The sequence below is a fragment of the Galeopterus variegatus genome, unplaced genomic scaffold, assembly GCF_000696425.1.
Source record: "Galeopterus variegatus unplaced genomic scaffold, G_variegatus-3.0.2 Scaffold1039, whole genome shotgun sequence".
In the NCBI taxonomy this organism is placed as follows: domain Eukaryota; kingdom Metazoa; phylum Chordata; class Mammalia; order Dermoptera; family Cynocephalidae; genus Galeopterus; species Galeopterus variegatus.
The window spans coordinates 388,160-401,140 of record NW_007727150.1 but is presented as its reverse complement, the minus strand read 5'-3'; the positions used below and the strand labels follow the sequence as shown (position 1 = coordinate 401,140).

The 12,981-nt window shown below is 50.2% G+C and overlaps 1 protein-coding gene across 1 annotated transcript in view; it reads left to right on the top strand.

Annotated features, from left to right (window-relative positions):
* The window catches only part of SLC2A7 (solute carrier family 2 (facilitated glucose transporter), member 7), a 26,870-nt gene extending 14,862 nt beyond the window's left edge, over positions 1–12,008 (top strand). The window contains 7 exon segments of the mRNA XM_008574400.1: positions 3,687–3,754; positions 3,757–3,809; positions 4,123–4,290; positions 5,498–5,642; positions 7,906–8,037; positions 11,117–11,244; positions 11,787–12,008. Coding sequence (XP_008572622.1) covers positions 3,687–3,754; positions 3,757–3,809; positions 4,123–4,290; positions 5,498–5,642; positions 7,906–8,037; positions 11,117–11,244; positions 11,787–12,008 — 916 coding nt within the window.
* The last annotated feature ends 973 nt before the right edge of the window (positions 12,009–12,981 follow it).

Here is a 12,981-nt window from a genome sequence, read left to right as displayed (position 1 = left end):
GGTCAGTAAAAAAGACAAAAAGGAAAAAAAATAGTTATTCATTTAATGAAAATGATCATTAAAGTCTTCAAAGTCAAATACAGAAAGTGATATAGTTGTAGAAAAAATCTTAGCTCTTTAATAGACAGGACTTGATTTTCTTAAATAATCAAAGACCTAATAAAGACAACACGAAGCACAGGAAATTATCTTGATGAAACACAGAATCTTTGTTTCTCAGGCCAATTACCTACAAGGTAAAGAAAAACCCTGTTAAAAGCACAACAAATTCTAGGAAAACCTTAACACAGGGAACCAAATTCTAGTTTAGCATCATTGTAGTTTTGATATCAGTACTCAATTTTTAGTAAAACTTATAAATAGATCCCTTCAAATGTCAGCCAGCTTGATCACACACAAAATTTCTTTCACAAAATTCACCTTCCACAAACCTACAACTTTCTTATAGCCCTTCATTTTTTCCCCCTATACTTTGCCTTTTCTCATTTTTGAACAACCAGTCGTTCCACGTTAGGACAAAATTACCCTTTTTTCCTTTAGCAAAACACATCTGCCACACCTGATAGCTTTACTTACCAGAAACACGTCTTTCTTTCCTCACATACAGAGCTTTATCCCTTGCTAATTTCTAGATTTATTATATTAATTTCAAGTTTCTGAAAATGGATTTATAAAACTATTACAAGTTTATTTAAAAACTATTATGCCATTGACCCTCACCTAATTTACTTGTTCTTAACAATTACACTTGAATTGTTCATAAAACTAAGCTAGCCATTTCAGGAAATACCACCCTATAATATGAATATTGGTATACTGATTACTTTGAGTTGAAAGCATTTGAAAAACAACAAAATACAAAAGCTTTCTGAGTTCCCCCCTCTGCGTAAAGAAGGATCCTACAAAAGGAACTCGATTGTTGTCAATCTTCTGAAGAGAGGAGGCCTGAAGTCCACCACAGACAGACAGACAGACCCCATCACAAGCCATCATCTATTCTTCCAAGGGTTCATTTATCTTTCACCAAAACCATCTCCTCTAAGGACATTTTCTTCACCCCCTGATCACTTTCCCCATCCTAGCAGGGGAGTTAAGGGACCCTTGCTCTTTTCTTGACTGACCTGCCTAATTATTGCCCTAAGCAATTATTAGCAAGGTTGCTCATTGCAATCAGAGTTTAGCCCAAATACCACCACTCTCTGAGGCAAAGAAGGGCATTAGTAGGAAGTCTCCTTAAGAAAAAATAGTCAAAGGTGAGCCTTGTTGTATAGATTTAAGTCTTTGCCTTCTTCATTGAAAAACCTCCAGTGATTTAAAGTGCAAAGAGGGGGAAACCCCCACAAATGGAGACTTCCCCTATAAATGTAAGTTTCTTTTCTTTTTTTTTCTGTTTGGTGGCTGGCTGGTGACAGGGATTGAACCCTGTACCTCAGTATTAGCAACACCATGCTCTAACCAACTGAGCTAACTAGCCAGCCCAAGTTTCTTTTTTTGAAAAAATTTCTTAAAATAACTTGAAATAATAAATTCAGAATAGCCAGAAGAGGATAGAAAGTTAGAAAAAAGGGGCAAAGTTGTAAGTCAATGTAAAAATTTTTTCTCATCAGTTAGTCACTTAAGTTTTACACCTGTCTTTTGTAAAGAGTTTTTTTAAAAGAGGCAATAAAAACATTTTTTAAAAAAATCTTTTTAGAGGCTCTGCATATTAATAAGCATCCCTGGGTGGGCCTAATTTGAGAACACTCATTTTTAAATGCATTTCTTAAAGTGTTATATTATCCATATAGAATATTCTTTGGCCATTACAATTCTAATTATCATTAGTAAGATTTTTGCCATTTTCATAAATATTTGCAGCTTCTGGGCCTAGCATGCATATAGAGGAAGGCATACCTGGAAGGTGGAGTACTCAGTTCTTTAAAAATTAAGGATCTCATGGGCCGGCCCGGTGGCGCACTGCTACAGTGCGCCGCTTGGGAGCAAGGCAGTGCTCCCGCCGAGGGTTCGGATCCCACATACAGACCGGTTCCCGCTCACTGGCTGAGCGAGGTGCGGGAGCAACACCGAGGGTTGCGATCCCGTTGCTGGTCCCGGTCCGGTACGGGCGCAACACTGAGGGTTGCGATCCGTTGCTGGACACGAAAAAAGACAAAAAAAAAAAAAAAATTAAGGATCTCATCTTTACATTGTTTCTTGGAAACACCATTGGGTTGGGTCATATGATGTTGTCACAGTGCACCTGGTGGCATGAACATTTTCTTGAGAATAGCAGGTACTACCCCATTCTATGTCCAGCTTATCCTCTCGTGGTAGTTTTATTTCTTGGTCATGGGTCACTCTAATAGCTCTTAAGTGCCCAAACCGTGCCCACCCGTCGCATTGTGGCTTTAGCTCTAAGATCCCCTTGACCAACTTAACCAATGATTTTCCAGTCAGACATCTGAGCCCTTCATACCAGACCCAGCCCTGTTTCTGCTGTGACTTACACTCTTGCCAGTGACTCGTCAGCCACCACAAATCCCCTAAGGTTATAAGCTCTGTCACAGCACAGACTAACCCTTGGTACCCATCCCAAGGTTATGCACTTTCTCACATCACTAACTAACCCTGGATTCAAAAGCCAAAAAGGATGAGGGCTTACTGCAAACAGAGCAGAGTCCAACCCAAGAAAAACTCACCCACATCTTTCATGGCTCTGTGAGAAAGATGGGGGACCTCCAAAGGGGTCAGTGGTGCTTTTCCTACATCCCTCAAGGGGTCTTGGGAGTCATCAGCAATGTCCTTTGGGCCCCCATGTTCAGGTGCCAACACTATCAAAAGACAAAATTGCAACAGATTTAGTTTAAAGATCTTAATTACATTTTGTAAGGAAAATTGAAATAGCAATGGTCAGGATCCCTCAGATGTTCAGAATCTTGCCAAGCCTGTTTAACATAAATATGCACATATGCACCCTGGTGTCCCTTAGTTAGTGTCTGATTCACACCCAGGTGTCCTGGGTTATTGGACTTAAGTATAAAGGACAAACGAGTCTGATCCACTGTGCTCTGGGGATGCCCCGGGAGGCCACCAGTGTGGCTGCTGCTAACTTCCTGAGCTTGCATCTGAATGAAACATTAATTTTTACCTAGGGCTCCCAGGATCTTTTTTCCTGTCACCTAGCTCATGGACCTGCATGTGAGGGGTTAGCGATCCACCCTGCACAACGGGTTCGAAGGGTCTGAGCTCTAGCCTGACACATTTTATGCACAATTCTAGAATTAGGCAGCCCTCAGAACCAGAGCAGGTTCAAAGAGCACCAGGACTGCAACGTGGTCACACATTTATGGACAGAAAATGGAAGTGACCTACAGAGACACCTTCATTGGTTCCATCTCAGTGTTTTGCCATCTTTGAGTCAGCGGCCGCCTGCATGGGCTGAAGCTCAGCTGCCTGATTGACTGACCCAGCACGTGTCACAGGAGCCTTCTCCTAGGTGAGGCTTTGGTTAGTCTAGCAGCAAGCCGGGCTGTGGTTCATCAGGTAAGGACTCACAGATGGAGGCATCCTCGGGCTTAAACTTAACAGTATCCTGGAGGGAGGGAACACCACGGGCAAGTGACCCTCTAAGAAGAGTCAGGACGTGGTGACAGGTCGGCGAGGGACGCTCCGAGCCCCAGGGGTCCCACGGCCGGTCTGCTCTCGAGTGCCTGGTGTGGGTTCCTTCTCTTGGCACTCAAGGGGGCCCCGGCGCTGCTGCAGCTCCTGTCGCTGCCCTCTTCCCCGAGAGTCCCCGCTACACCCGGATTCAGAAAGGGGACGAAGCCACTGCCTGTCGAGGTACTGAAGTCACCGCTGCTCTTCCAAAGCTCTTCCCACCCCTGCACGTTCCTGCCTCCCTCAGGGTCTGTGTGGAGGCCCCGGCTGCTCTGGGGTGGGGTCCGGCAGGGGACATTGTCAGGGTTGGAGTGACGGCAGATCAGGGTTGAGAGTTGAAAGCCTGAGTGGGGTGGGGGCGGGTGGCGGCAATAGGGTGACAGCCACAGTGCTGGTGACCTGGTTGGGGTTCAGTGAGAGACAGTGGGCAGCCCGTGGGTGGGGGTGGGCCACGTGGGTGGGGAGTGGTTCCCTGTCTTCCTGAAGCCTGGGGCACCTCTGTGGCAGCTGCGTGGCCGCGGGGACCTGGAGGCCGAGGTGGAGGACGTGCAGGCGGAGGAGGTGCCCAACCTGTTCACGTGCCAGCCCCTGTGCTGGCAGCTCGTCTCCATCGTTGTGCTCATGTCGGGGCAGCCGCTGTCTGGGATCAACGCGGTGGCAGGGCAGGGGCTCTGTCCCCTCCAGCCTTCCTGATCGATGGAGGCCGTGTCGGTTTAGCCAAACATGCATGGAAGCATCAGGCAGAGCGTTTGCACTGATACCGCGTGCTGAGCCCAGTTCTGCGGGGACAGGAGCTGCAGACCCCACTCAGGCTGCTTCGTTTGCACGTAGCAAGACACCCCTAGAAACAGCTTGAGCAAAACCAGACGCAGTTTACAGAAACAGACGGCTCCACCAATGAGGGCCAGCAGGGCGGCAGGGCCCCAGGAACAGCCCGAAGCGGTGACAGTGTCAGGGAGCAGCCTCGGAAGTTCCTTCTGTCTCCCAACTCTACCTCTCCCCACCGGCTGCTTTATTTTTCTCTTGCTGCAGGACAGTTTTCTTGCTTCTGTCCCCTAGAGAGAGTGTCCCCTGCGGTAGCACTTTCCCCTCTGCAGAGCCCAGGGGCATGAACCGGAGTCTACTGGACCCAGTCGCAGGTTCCAGGGGACGGCTGTGAGTTGATCCAGCCTGGACCACAAGGCTGCCTTGGACTCACTCAGTTGTCACGTTCTTTGAAATTTGACTTTCTGTGAATGTGGTATCTATTGATGGAAGGAAGGAAAGGGCAGAGATCTGGAAAAAATGGGGGTCACTCTGGAAATGTTGGAGGTTGGGTGGGTAACCCAGCTGGCACTCAAGGGAAGTGTCAGGAAGAGGTGGCTTTGGATCGCCAAGGATTCATGGATTTTTAACAAGTTATTTGGGGAGGAGTAGACAGCCCAGGTGGGAGCCACCAAATGCAGAGAAGCTCATGTGCTTTTCAGAAGTGCTGTTGTGTCAACATCCTTGGGGCTGGGTCAGAAGACAAGCTGAAGTTGGTGTTGGCTTGGCCCAAAATAAGAGACAAGAAGTCATTCTGTGGAGCCTGAGCTCATGGAATAACCGAGAGAGAGAGAGAGAGAGAGAGAGAGAGAGCGCTCTCAGAAGCCCTGCGGTCCAGCTCCCATACTGCAGGTGCAGAACCTGAGGCTCAGAGAGGTGCAGAGCCGGGCTCCACCCTGTTGTCCTGGCCATAGCTCTCATTCCCACTGCCCGCTGCCTCTTTCCTGTCCAAGGGACCTCAGCCCAGGCTTTCAGGACTCTTGGTTGCTTGAGTTGAGAAGCTTAAGCCAGTGTTCTGGTCTTTGGGTCTGTCCACAACCCTGTGTCTTCGTTTTAGATCAACTACTACGCAGACACCATCTACACGTCCGCTGGCGTGGAGGCCACTGGCTCCCAGTATGTAACGGTGGGAGCTGGCGTGGTCAACATAGTGATGACCGTCATCTCGGTGAGTGAGCTGGAAGCATCCTTTTTGCTGGAGGGTCTCGGAGCAGATGCCCTAGGCAAACAGGAGCCCCACAGAGTCAGCTGGGAGCTGATGGCCCTGGCCCTGGGGTCATGGACTTTGGGATGTGCACCATACTTCCTACTTGTGTGACCTTGACCAGGCTACTCAAAATGCCTTCAAATCCAAGTTTCTTCCTTTGTAAAATGGTTAGGGTGATTAATTTTTGTCGGTGCAATACTGTTATTTCAGAACTTAGTATCTAAAATCTGAGCCACTTATATGTTATACAAGTCTTCAAAAAGTTCATAGAAGAATTTGTATTATCTATAATTCAGTTTTTCCATGAATTTTTTGAAGTACTCTCATATACACTGTTATATATGCTGCATTATATATACACAATACATGCATGTACGTATACATAATACATGTGCGTGATGTATATCCTGTGTTAAAAGAGGTGACTCAACAAAGGTGCACTCACTCACAAGGTCAGACCATCGTGATATTCCTTTCCCCAGAACATTTCCAACTTCTGATTATTTTGACTCCCATTTCTTGCATTTTTAAGAAAGTTATGTGTTACTTATTGAACATTTTATTTATTTATTATTTTATTTTATTTATTTATTTTTTTTCCTTTTTGTCTTTTTTTCGTGACCGGCAACGGATCGCAACCCTCAGTGTCGCGCCCGTACCAGACCGGGACCGGCAACGGGATCGCAACCCTCGGTGTTGCGCCTGCACCTCGCTCAGCCAGTGAGCGGCTGGTCTGTATGTGGGATCCGAACCCTCAGCGGGAGCGCCGCTGTGCTTCCCAAGCGGCGCACTGTAGCAGTGCGCCACCGGGCCGGCCCTTATTGAACATTTTAAGGAAAGTTATGTGTTACTTATTTGTATTTTCTCCATAGCTGGCTTAAACCTCAATCAACTCTCAGAGGATTTAGAATGGCAGGAGGGAGAAGTTAAGGAAAACAGCAGGAAGGATGACAGAGTTAAGGGGAAAGGAGGCAGGTCCCCAGGCCCAATCCTTGCCCCCTTGGTCCTGCTGGCTGCCCTTGCGTCTGTCCCCTCCCATCTTTATTCCTCTGGGGCAGGATGCCCAGAACCGTCCTCCTCTGGGATAAATGGTCCTACCTGAGACCTTCTCTCCCATCGTCCTACTTGGAGAAACCCAAGCCGGAAAGATGGGCTTTCTCTCTCTCGCTGGAGGAACAGCATCTAAGCACCGGGCATAGATGATGAAGTTGACCTTCTCTCTCTTTTTTTCTTCAGTATTGAGATTGTCATTTTGCTCCCGTCTGGCCCTCACTGAATAACCCTGATCGCAGGGTTGTTGAGAGGACCAGAAGTAACTGGGGTCAAGTGACTGGGCCGGGCACCGAGCTGGCCGGTAGGGCTGGAGTGGAAAAGGACATGGGATCGGAAGTTGAAGGAAGGAAGGAATGCTAGTCAGAAGGAGCACGGCTCAAACTTGGACTATGCAAGAAGGAGCTGGCTGGGGGGGTGCATGTCCATACATGGAAGGGGGGGTGTGAATGGGAGATGTGAGGCCAGATTCCAAATGGCCTCGATGTCAGTTGGAGCACAGGGAACGGGAGGGGGCTATCTTTAAATGCAGGCTTTATTATTATTTGGGAATGGTGAGCCCAGAAGATCAGGAGAAAACTCCTATTAAAAAATTGTTAGTCACAGTTCCCAAGAGGGGGAGGCACACCATGCCATGGGGGCCACGCGGGGAAGCACCAGGGTTGGTCAGGAGGCACAGGGGTCAAGGGGCAGGTGTGAGCAAGAGCCTTTACTGTGGTTTCCATAGAAGGGAACGGGGGAGGCGGGGAGAGCAGGCTTAAGATTGGCTGGTTTCAGTCATGTCAGCAGGCTCCGGGGCACAGGGGCTGTCCCTGGCTGTCTGGTACCTGGGGTGAGTAGGGCAGGTGTACAGTGGCCCAGAGTGTGAGGGTCCCATAGAGGAGGTGTGTAGGCTGTGAGCCTGGTCGGTTTGCATATACTTGGCGCAGTCCAGCAGCGCGGCGAGGTGTTTGCTGTTTCTAGGAATCGGGTAACGGTGGGAGGGGAAGTCCCTCCGGGCTCAGCAAGGCCCTAAGAGTTCAAAGCTACAAGGGAAAAAACTAGAAAATGTGGTTATTACGATGGGGAGGGTGTACAGAAAGCTGAGACCCCCTGGATCTGCATTCCACGTACAGGCAGTGGGAGAAAGATGGGGGGGGACACCTGAGCAGGGCGGGGAAGGTGGGACCCACAGCTGGACCCACCTGCACACGGGACTCTGGCCACAGGATCTGTGGTCCCAGGCCAGGCGCCTCAGCCCAGACAGCTCTGCCTCTCCCCACAGAACACGGTCCCTGAGCTGTCTTACCTTGGTGTCATCTGTGTCTTCGCCTACATCGCAGGACATTCCACTGGGCCCGGTGAGTACCTGCCCACCTCCCCACCCCCCACAGTCCTTCCTGAGTCTGACACATAGCAGGTGCTCTATAAATACTTGTTAAATGAATGAATGTCCTTGATTCGCCATGCTCCTGGTGTGACTACTCTCCAACCACCTTATCCCCCGCTCCTACACAGACCCCACTCATCATGAAGGCCCAGCTCATAGCCACCAAGCTTCTTGCCTCTGACCCCACCCGCATTCCCAGCCTACATCTGGGCCTTAGCTGCAAAAAAAACTGCTCTGGCAGCAGAGCCCTGAGTTGGAGGAAACACGCTCAGTCATGCACATGTGGAAAGACCCCACTCATCATGAAGGCCCAGCTCATAGCCACCAAGCTTCTTGCCTCTGACCCCACCTGCATTCCCAGCCTACATCTGGGCCTTAGCTGCAAAAAAAACTGCTCTGGCAGCAGAGCCCTGAGCTGGAGGAAACACGCTCAGTCTTGCACATGTGGAGACCGATGTTTCAGGTATAATCAGATGCCCGATGTACTGTTAAGGAGAGAGGAAGAAAGGGATAAACTGAGCTGGCCCCTAGGGCTTAGCACTCCTGCTGCTCCAGCCCCGCAGGTTCTTAGAAAATGATTCACCTTGGAGGAAGCTGGGGAAAGTGTGTAGGAAGGCAGGGAAGGAAGACCGAAATCTCTACCCTCTAGAGCTCAGTAACCCAGCTCTTGTGCAGTAAGGAGAGGTGGCAACGCTGAGGCAGGAGCAGGTGGAGGAAAGGGCTGCAGGTGGCCAGCATCTTCAGTCCAGTTATCACCAGCTTGGCCTGAAGCTCACTGAATGCAACCTGCTAGTTATGACAAAGGGGGCCAGCATGAGAACTGTTCTAGACAGCAAGAGTCTGTGACCCTCTCCTGCCCTGTCACCTCGCACATTCTGATAAGCCAGCCATTTGGACAGATGCGAGTGACTGGACTTGCGGACGTGCAGGTGGGCGTGAGGTGTGCATACGCCTCTCTCCTGCCCGGCCATCCTACTTCCGGCTGCCATGCAGGTGGGTTAGGGGAAAGGTGGCGAGGAAGGAATGGAGAGAGTAGGATCGCTGGACTCCCTGCCCCCAAACTTCCTGACTGTCACTTACAACTGTTTATGATTTTTGTGTTTCTTGCTCCATTGCCTCATGCTGTTGTGCTTAATCCAAAGCCCACATGGGAAGGGGAAACGCTGAACATCACTATGCTTTCCTCAGCCGTCCCAGCTGTGTTACACACAGACGTGTTACGCACAGACATGTCATCTTATTTTATACATAAAGGTAAAAAAAGGCCCAGCTCAGTTCACTTTTTCCTTGACAGCCATTGCAATTCACGCTGATCCATTCAACAATCATTTGTTAAGTGCCAGCCAGTGTCACAGCCAGGCTAGTGCCCCATTGTTCTTCTCTGGCTCCTAGAGGTGCCCAGACTTGGGTGCAATGCCCAACAAGGCAACGAGCCTTTGCAGAGAGGGAGCCTGGGCCAGCCAGAGCCGCTGGGTGCACCTCGGTTCATGTCCAAATGCTCCACATGCTCGCTTTAGCCTCCCACAGCTCACCCAAGGCTCGATTGTCATTGGTCCACCCACAACCTCCAGCTTCAAGGCTTCACCTGGGCTCACCTCTCAGGCAGCCTCTGAGACTCCAGGCTCCCCTCCCCTGTGTGTCTTCCTGAGAATTGAACCTTGTTCCCTATGCCTGGAGAAAAGACACCTCTGACTGCAAAGACTCTAATAACATTCCCTGCAGGATCTTTGTTTAAAAGAACTGTCCATAAACCAAAATAAATGTATTGATCTGTTCAACATGCATTGATGGAATACCTGCCTAGCCTGTGCTGTGAAGGAGACTCACGGTCGTATCTAGGGTATTTAAGAAATGCCATTTTCGACAGGAAGCTTTCCCGGTGCACCTTAAACATGGAGGCAGGCAGGCCTTGGGAGGAAGCACTGGCGGGTATAGGAAACCTGGGTTCCAGGGTGTGCTGCCCCTCACTGCCAGTGTGTCACCTGGAGCAAGCCGCTGTACTCCTAGGCTTTGGGCTCGAAGAACGTGGTGACCAGATGTGCTGGCGGATGGAAGGTCAGATCGTGGACTGAACTGACATTTGAACCGGGTCCTAAAGGACTGCTCAGCTGGACCTGGTGGAGAGGAGGGAGGCCAGACAGACAAACTTCCCTCGCCGGTGCCCCCTTTGGGAAGCAGAGCCCTGAGGAAGAGGCCCCTCCTCGCTGGGTTGCAGGAGTTTTGCCCTTGAGTCAAGGGTGGCTTCATTCTGGGGCTTCGAATTCCTCTGCATGTCCGTCCTCTGAGACTGTGCATTTTCAGCAGGGCCTTATCACCCGTCAGAGCAGGAAGGGAGTGGGGAGCAGAATCTCACTCGTTTTATGTATAAAGCCACAGATACTCATCCAGGGCAGAAACTGACAGTCTATCAGTAGTAGTAAAATTTCGTGAGAGATGGATTTGAGGAAAAAAATGGCTCTAGATACTTTAGACAAGCTCCTCAAGGGGGAGACAATGAAAAATGCTTGGCAAAGAGACTTCCACCCAAGCAAAGGCGGAGCCCGCAGCCTGCCCTTCCCCAGAGCCACCACGCGAGGGCGACGCTGCCCAAGCCCAGGGGCTCACTGAGCTCTGCGCCCTGTCAATCAACTGCCCCAGAATCTCAAAATGACACCAACATAGAGGAAGGACTTTAAAAAAATTCTCAGCGCCTGTGAGGCACCGTGGACTCACTGCCCGTGCTGCTCAGGAAGTTTTCCATCCATTTCATTTCTACAAACCTTCACCAAGCATTGCTGACCTTGAAGAAACAGCAATAGAAATTACATTCTAGGCTCCCCGCCAGATATTGCAAAGTGGACCTTTTCAGCTTCTGACCTCATGGTACCTAGTTTTGTGGGTAAAGGTGGGGTTCCTTTCTGGTTCCCAGTCCCAGCAGGGGCTGCCCCTACAAGTGGGTGAGGCCTTCGAGGGATCTAGGTTTGAGGCTAGGGCAGGTCCTGTCCCGTCAGCCCTTGGGGACCCTCTGTGCCCTTCTCTGCTCCACTCGTCCTGGGCTCTCTGCCCTCCAGGTCCCGTCCCCTCGGTGGTGAGGACCGAGATCTTCCTGCAGTCCTCCTGGCCGGATGCGTTCATGGTGGACGGGGCAGTGCCCTGGCTCTCCAACTTCATTGTGGGCTTCGTGTTCCTGTCCATCCAGGCGAGCCAGGGCCTCTTTCCGCATCTCTGTTCTTCCCTGGCCCACACCTTGTTCCCTTTCTGGGAAGAACATCAGCTAATTCAACACGGTGTGGGGAGGGGGCTCTCAGGCAGTTTCAAGGCTCCATAAATACCCGTGACGTTGCTGTAGCCAAACTCTAAATACACCAGTTTCCCACTTGCCGAAGGGCCAATTACTTAGGGGCCCTGGTCTGCAAAGCTCAAGGTCACTAGAAGGCAAGCGAGAGCCACCGTTCAGGGAGCAGATCCCCCCGCCGCCTGCTGCCTGTTTCTGAAGATGGGCACCCACTCCATGTTGTCAACAGTTAAGGGCCACCGGCCATAAAGTTCCTATGTAGTCAAAAGACTATGGATTCCTTTTTGATATTAGAGCAGACTCCAGTTACCCAGAGATTTTACTTCTCCAGAGTAAAACAAACTGGCCACCAGGAAAGTTCTTTGTGACTCATGAAAGCCCCAACCACAGTCGTCCCTGCCGTGTCTTTGTCCGTCCCCTCCTGTTTTCTTCATCTCTTATTCTAGGAGGGCATTGGGGCCTGCAGTTTCCTCATCTTTGCTGCAATCTGCCTCCGCACGGCTGTCTACCTCTACACAGTGATTCCTCAGACCAAGGGCAGAACATCTGTGGAGATAAAACACATTTTTGCAAAGAGAAACAAGGTGGAGATTCCAGAGAAGACAGAAGAAAACACCGAGGCTGGGCCTCAGGTACCCTCTATGCCTGCCGAGGAAACTTCCTTTTAATGGCTCTGCTTGTCACCCAGGCGCCCACATTCAAGGCTTCCTTCTGCGAAAAAGGGGCAGGAAGGGTAACGGCTCTGAGGCTTTTGTTTTAATGGCTCTGCTTGTCACCCAGGCGCCCACATTCAAGGCTTCCTTCTGCGAAAAAGGGGAAGGAAGGGTAACGGCTCTGAGGCTTTTGTGCCCCCAGTGGCAACTGGAAGACTTTGGGAAGCTTAGTCTCCGGTTTGCTTGAGAAGTGGTTAGTGTCCAAGGCTAACNCAGGAAGGGTAACGGCTCTGAGGCTTTTGTGAAGACTTTGGGAAGCTTAGTCTCCGGTTTGCTTGAGAAGTGGTTAGTGTCCAAGGCTAACCACTGGGAGAAGTGACACAGGGGGACAGGCAGGCAGGTGAGTATCAGTTGCTAGGACTTGGTTCTCTGATTCTACGTTGGCAGCAAAACTTGAAGGATGTATGGATGCATTTTTTTAAAATAAAACTTTCCGAGTTCAGTGATTGACATGCGGACCTGAATTTTAATCAGTATGTTGGTTAGAGAATCAGAGGAGCTGGATTCCGTTGCCTGCCCAGGGAGGTGGCCGCCTCTCCTCAGTCTGTGGCTGTAGATTGCACAGCTAATCCCTGTCAGTGTTGTCAGCTCTGTGCTGTTGAACAAAGGGGCAGCTGAGCACAGAGTAAGACCTGCTCCCAGTTTTAGAAAAACAGTCCCAGGTAAATTCCCTCCCCAGGCTGGGTCCGTTGATGCCTTCCCAACGCTCCTTTCAGCATTCATATACTACATCCTGGCATGACCACGTCCCTTCTCTGCTGACATCCTTGGGGAGCTATCACCCCAGATGATGAGGCACACCACTGGTCTCCTGTCCCCACCCCCTGCACTTCCACACTTCTGTGACTATCGTCCTGGGGTGTGTTCATATGCCCCTCATCCAAATGGTCAAGACCCTACACGGTCTCAAAACTGAGCCTGAATGTGC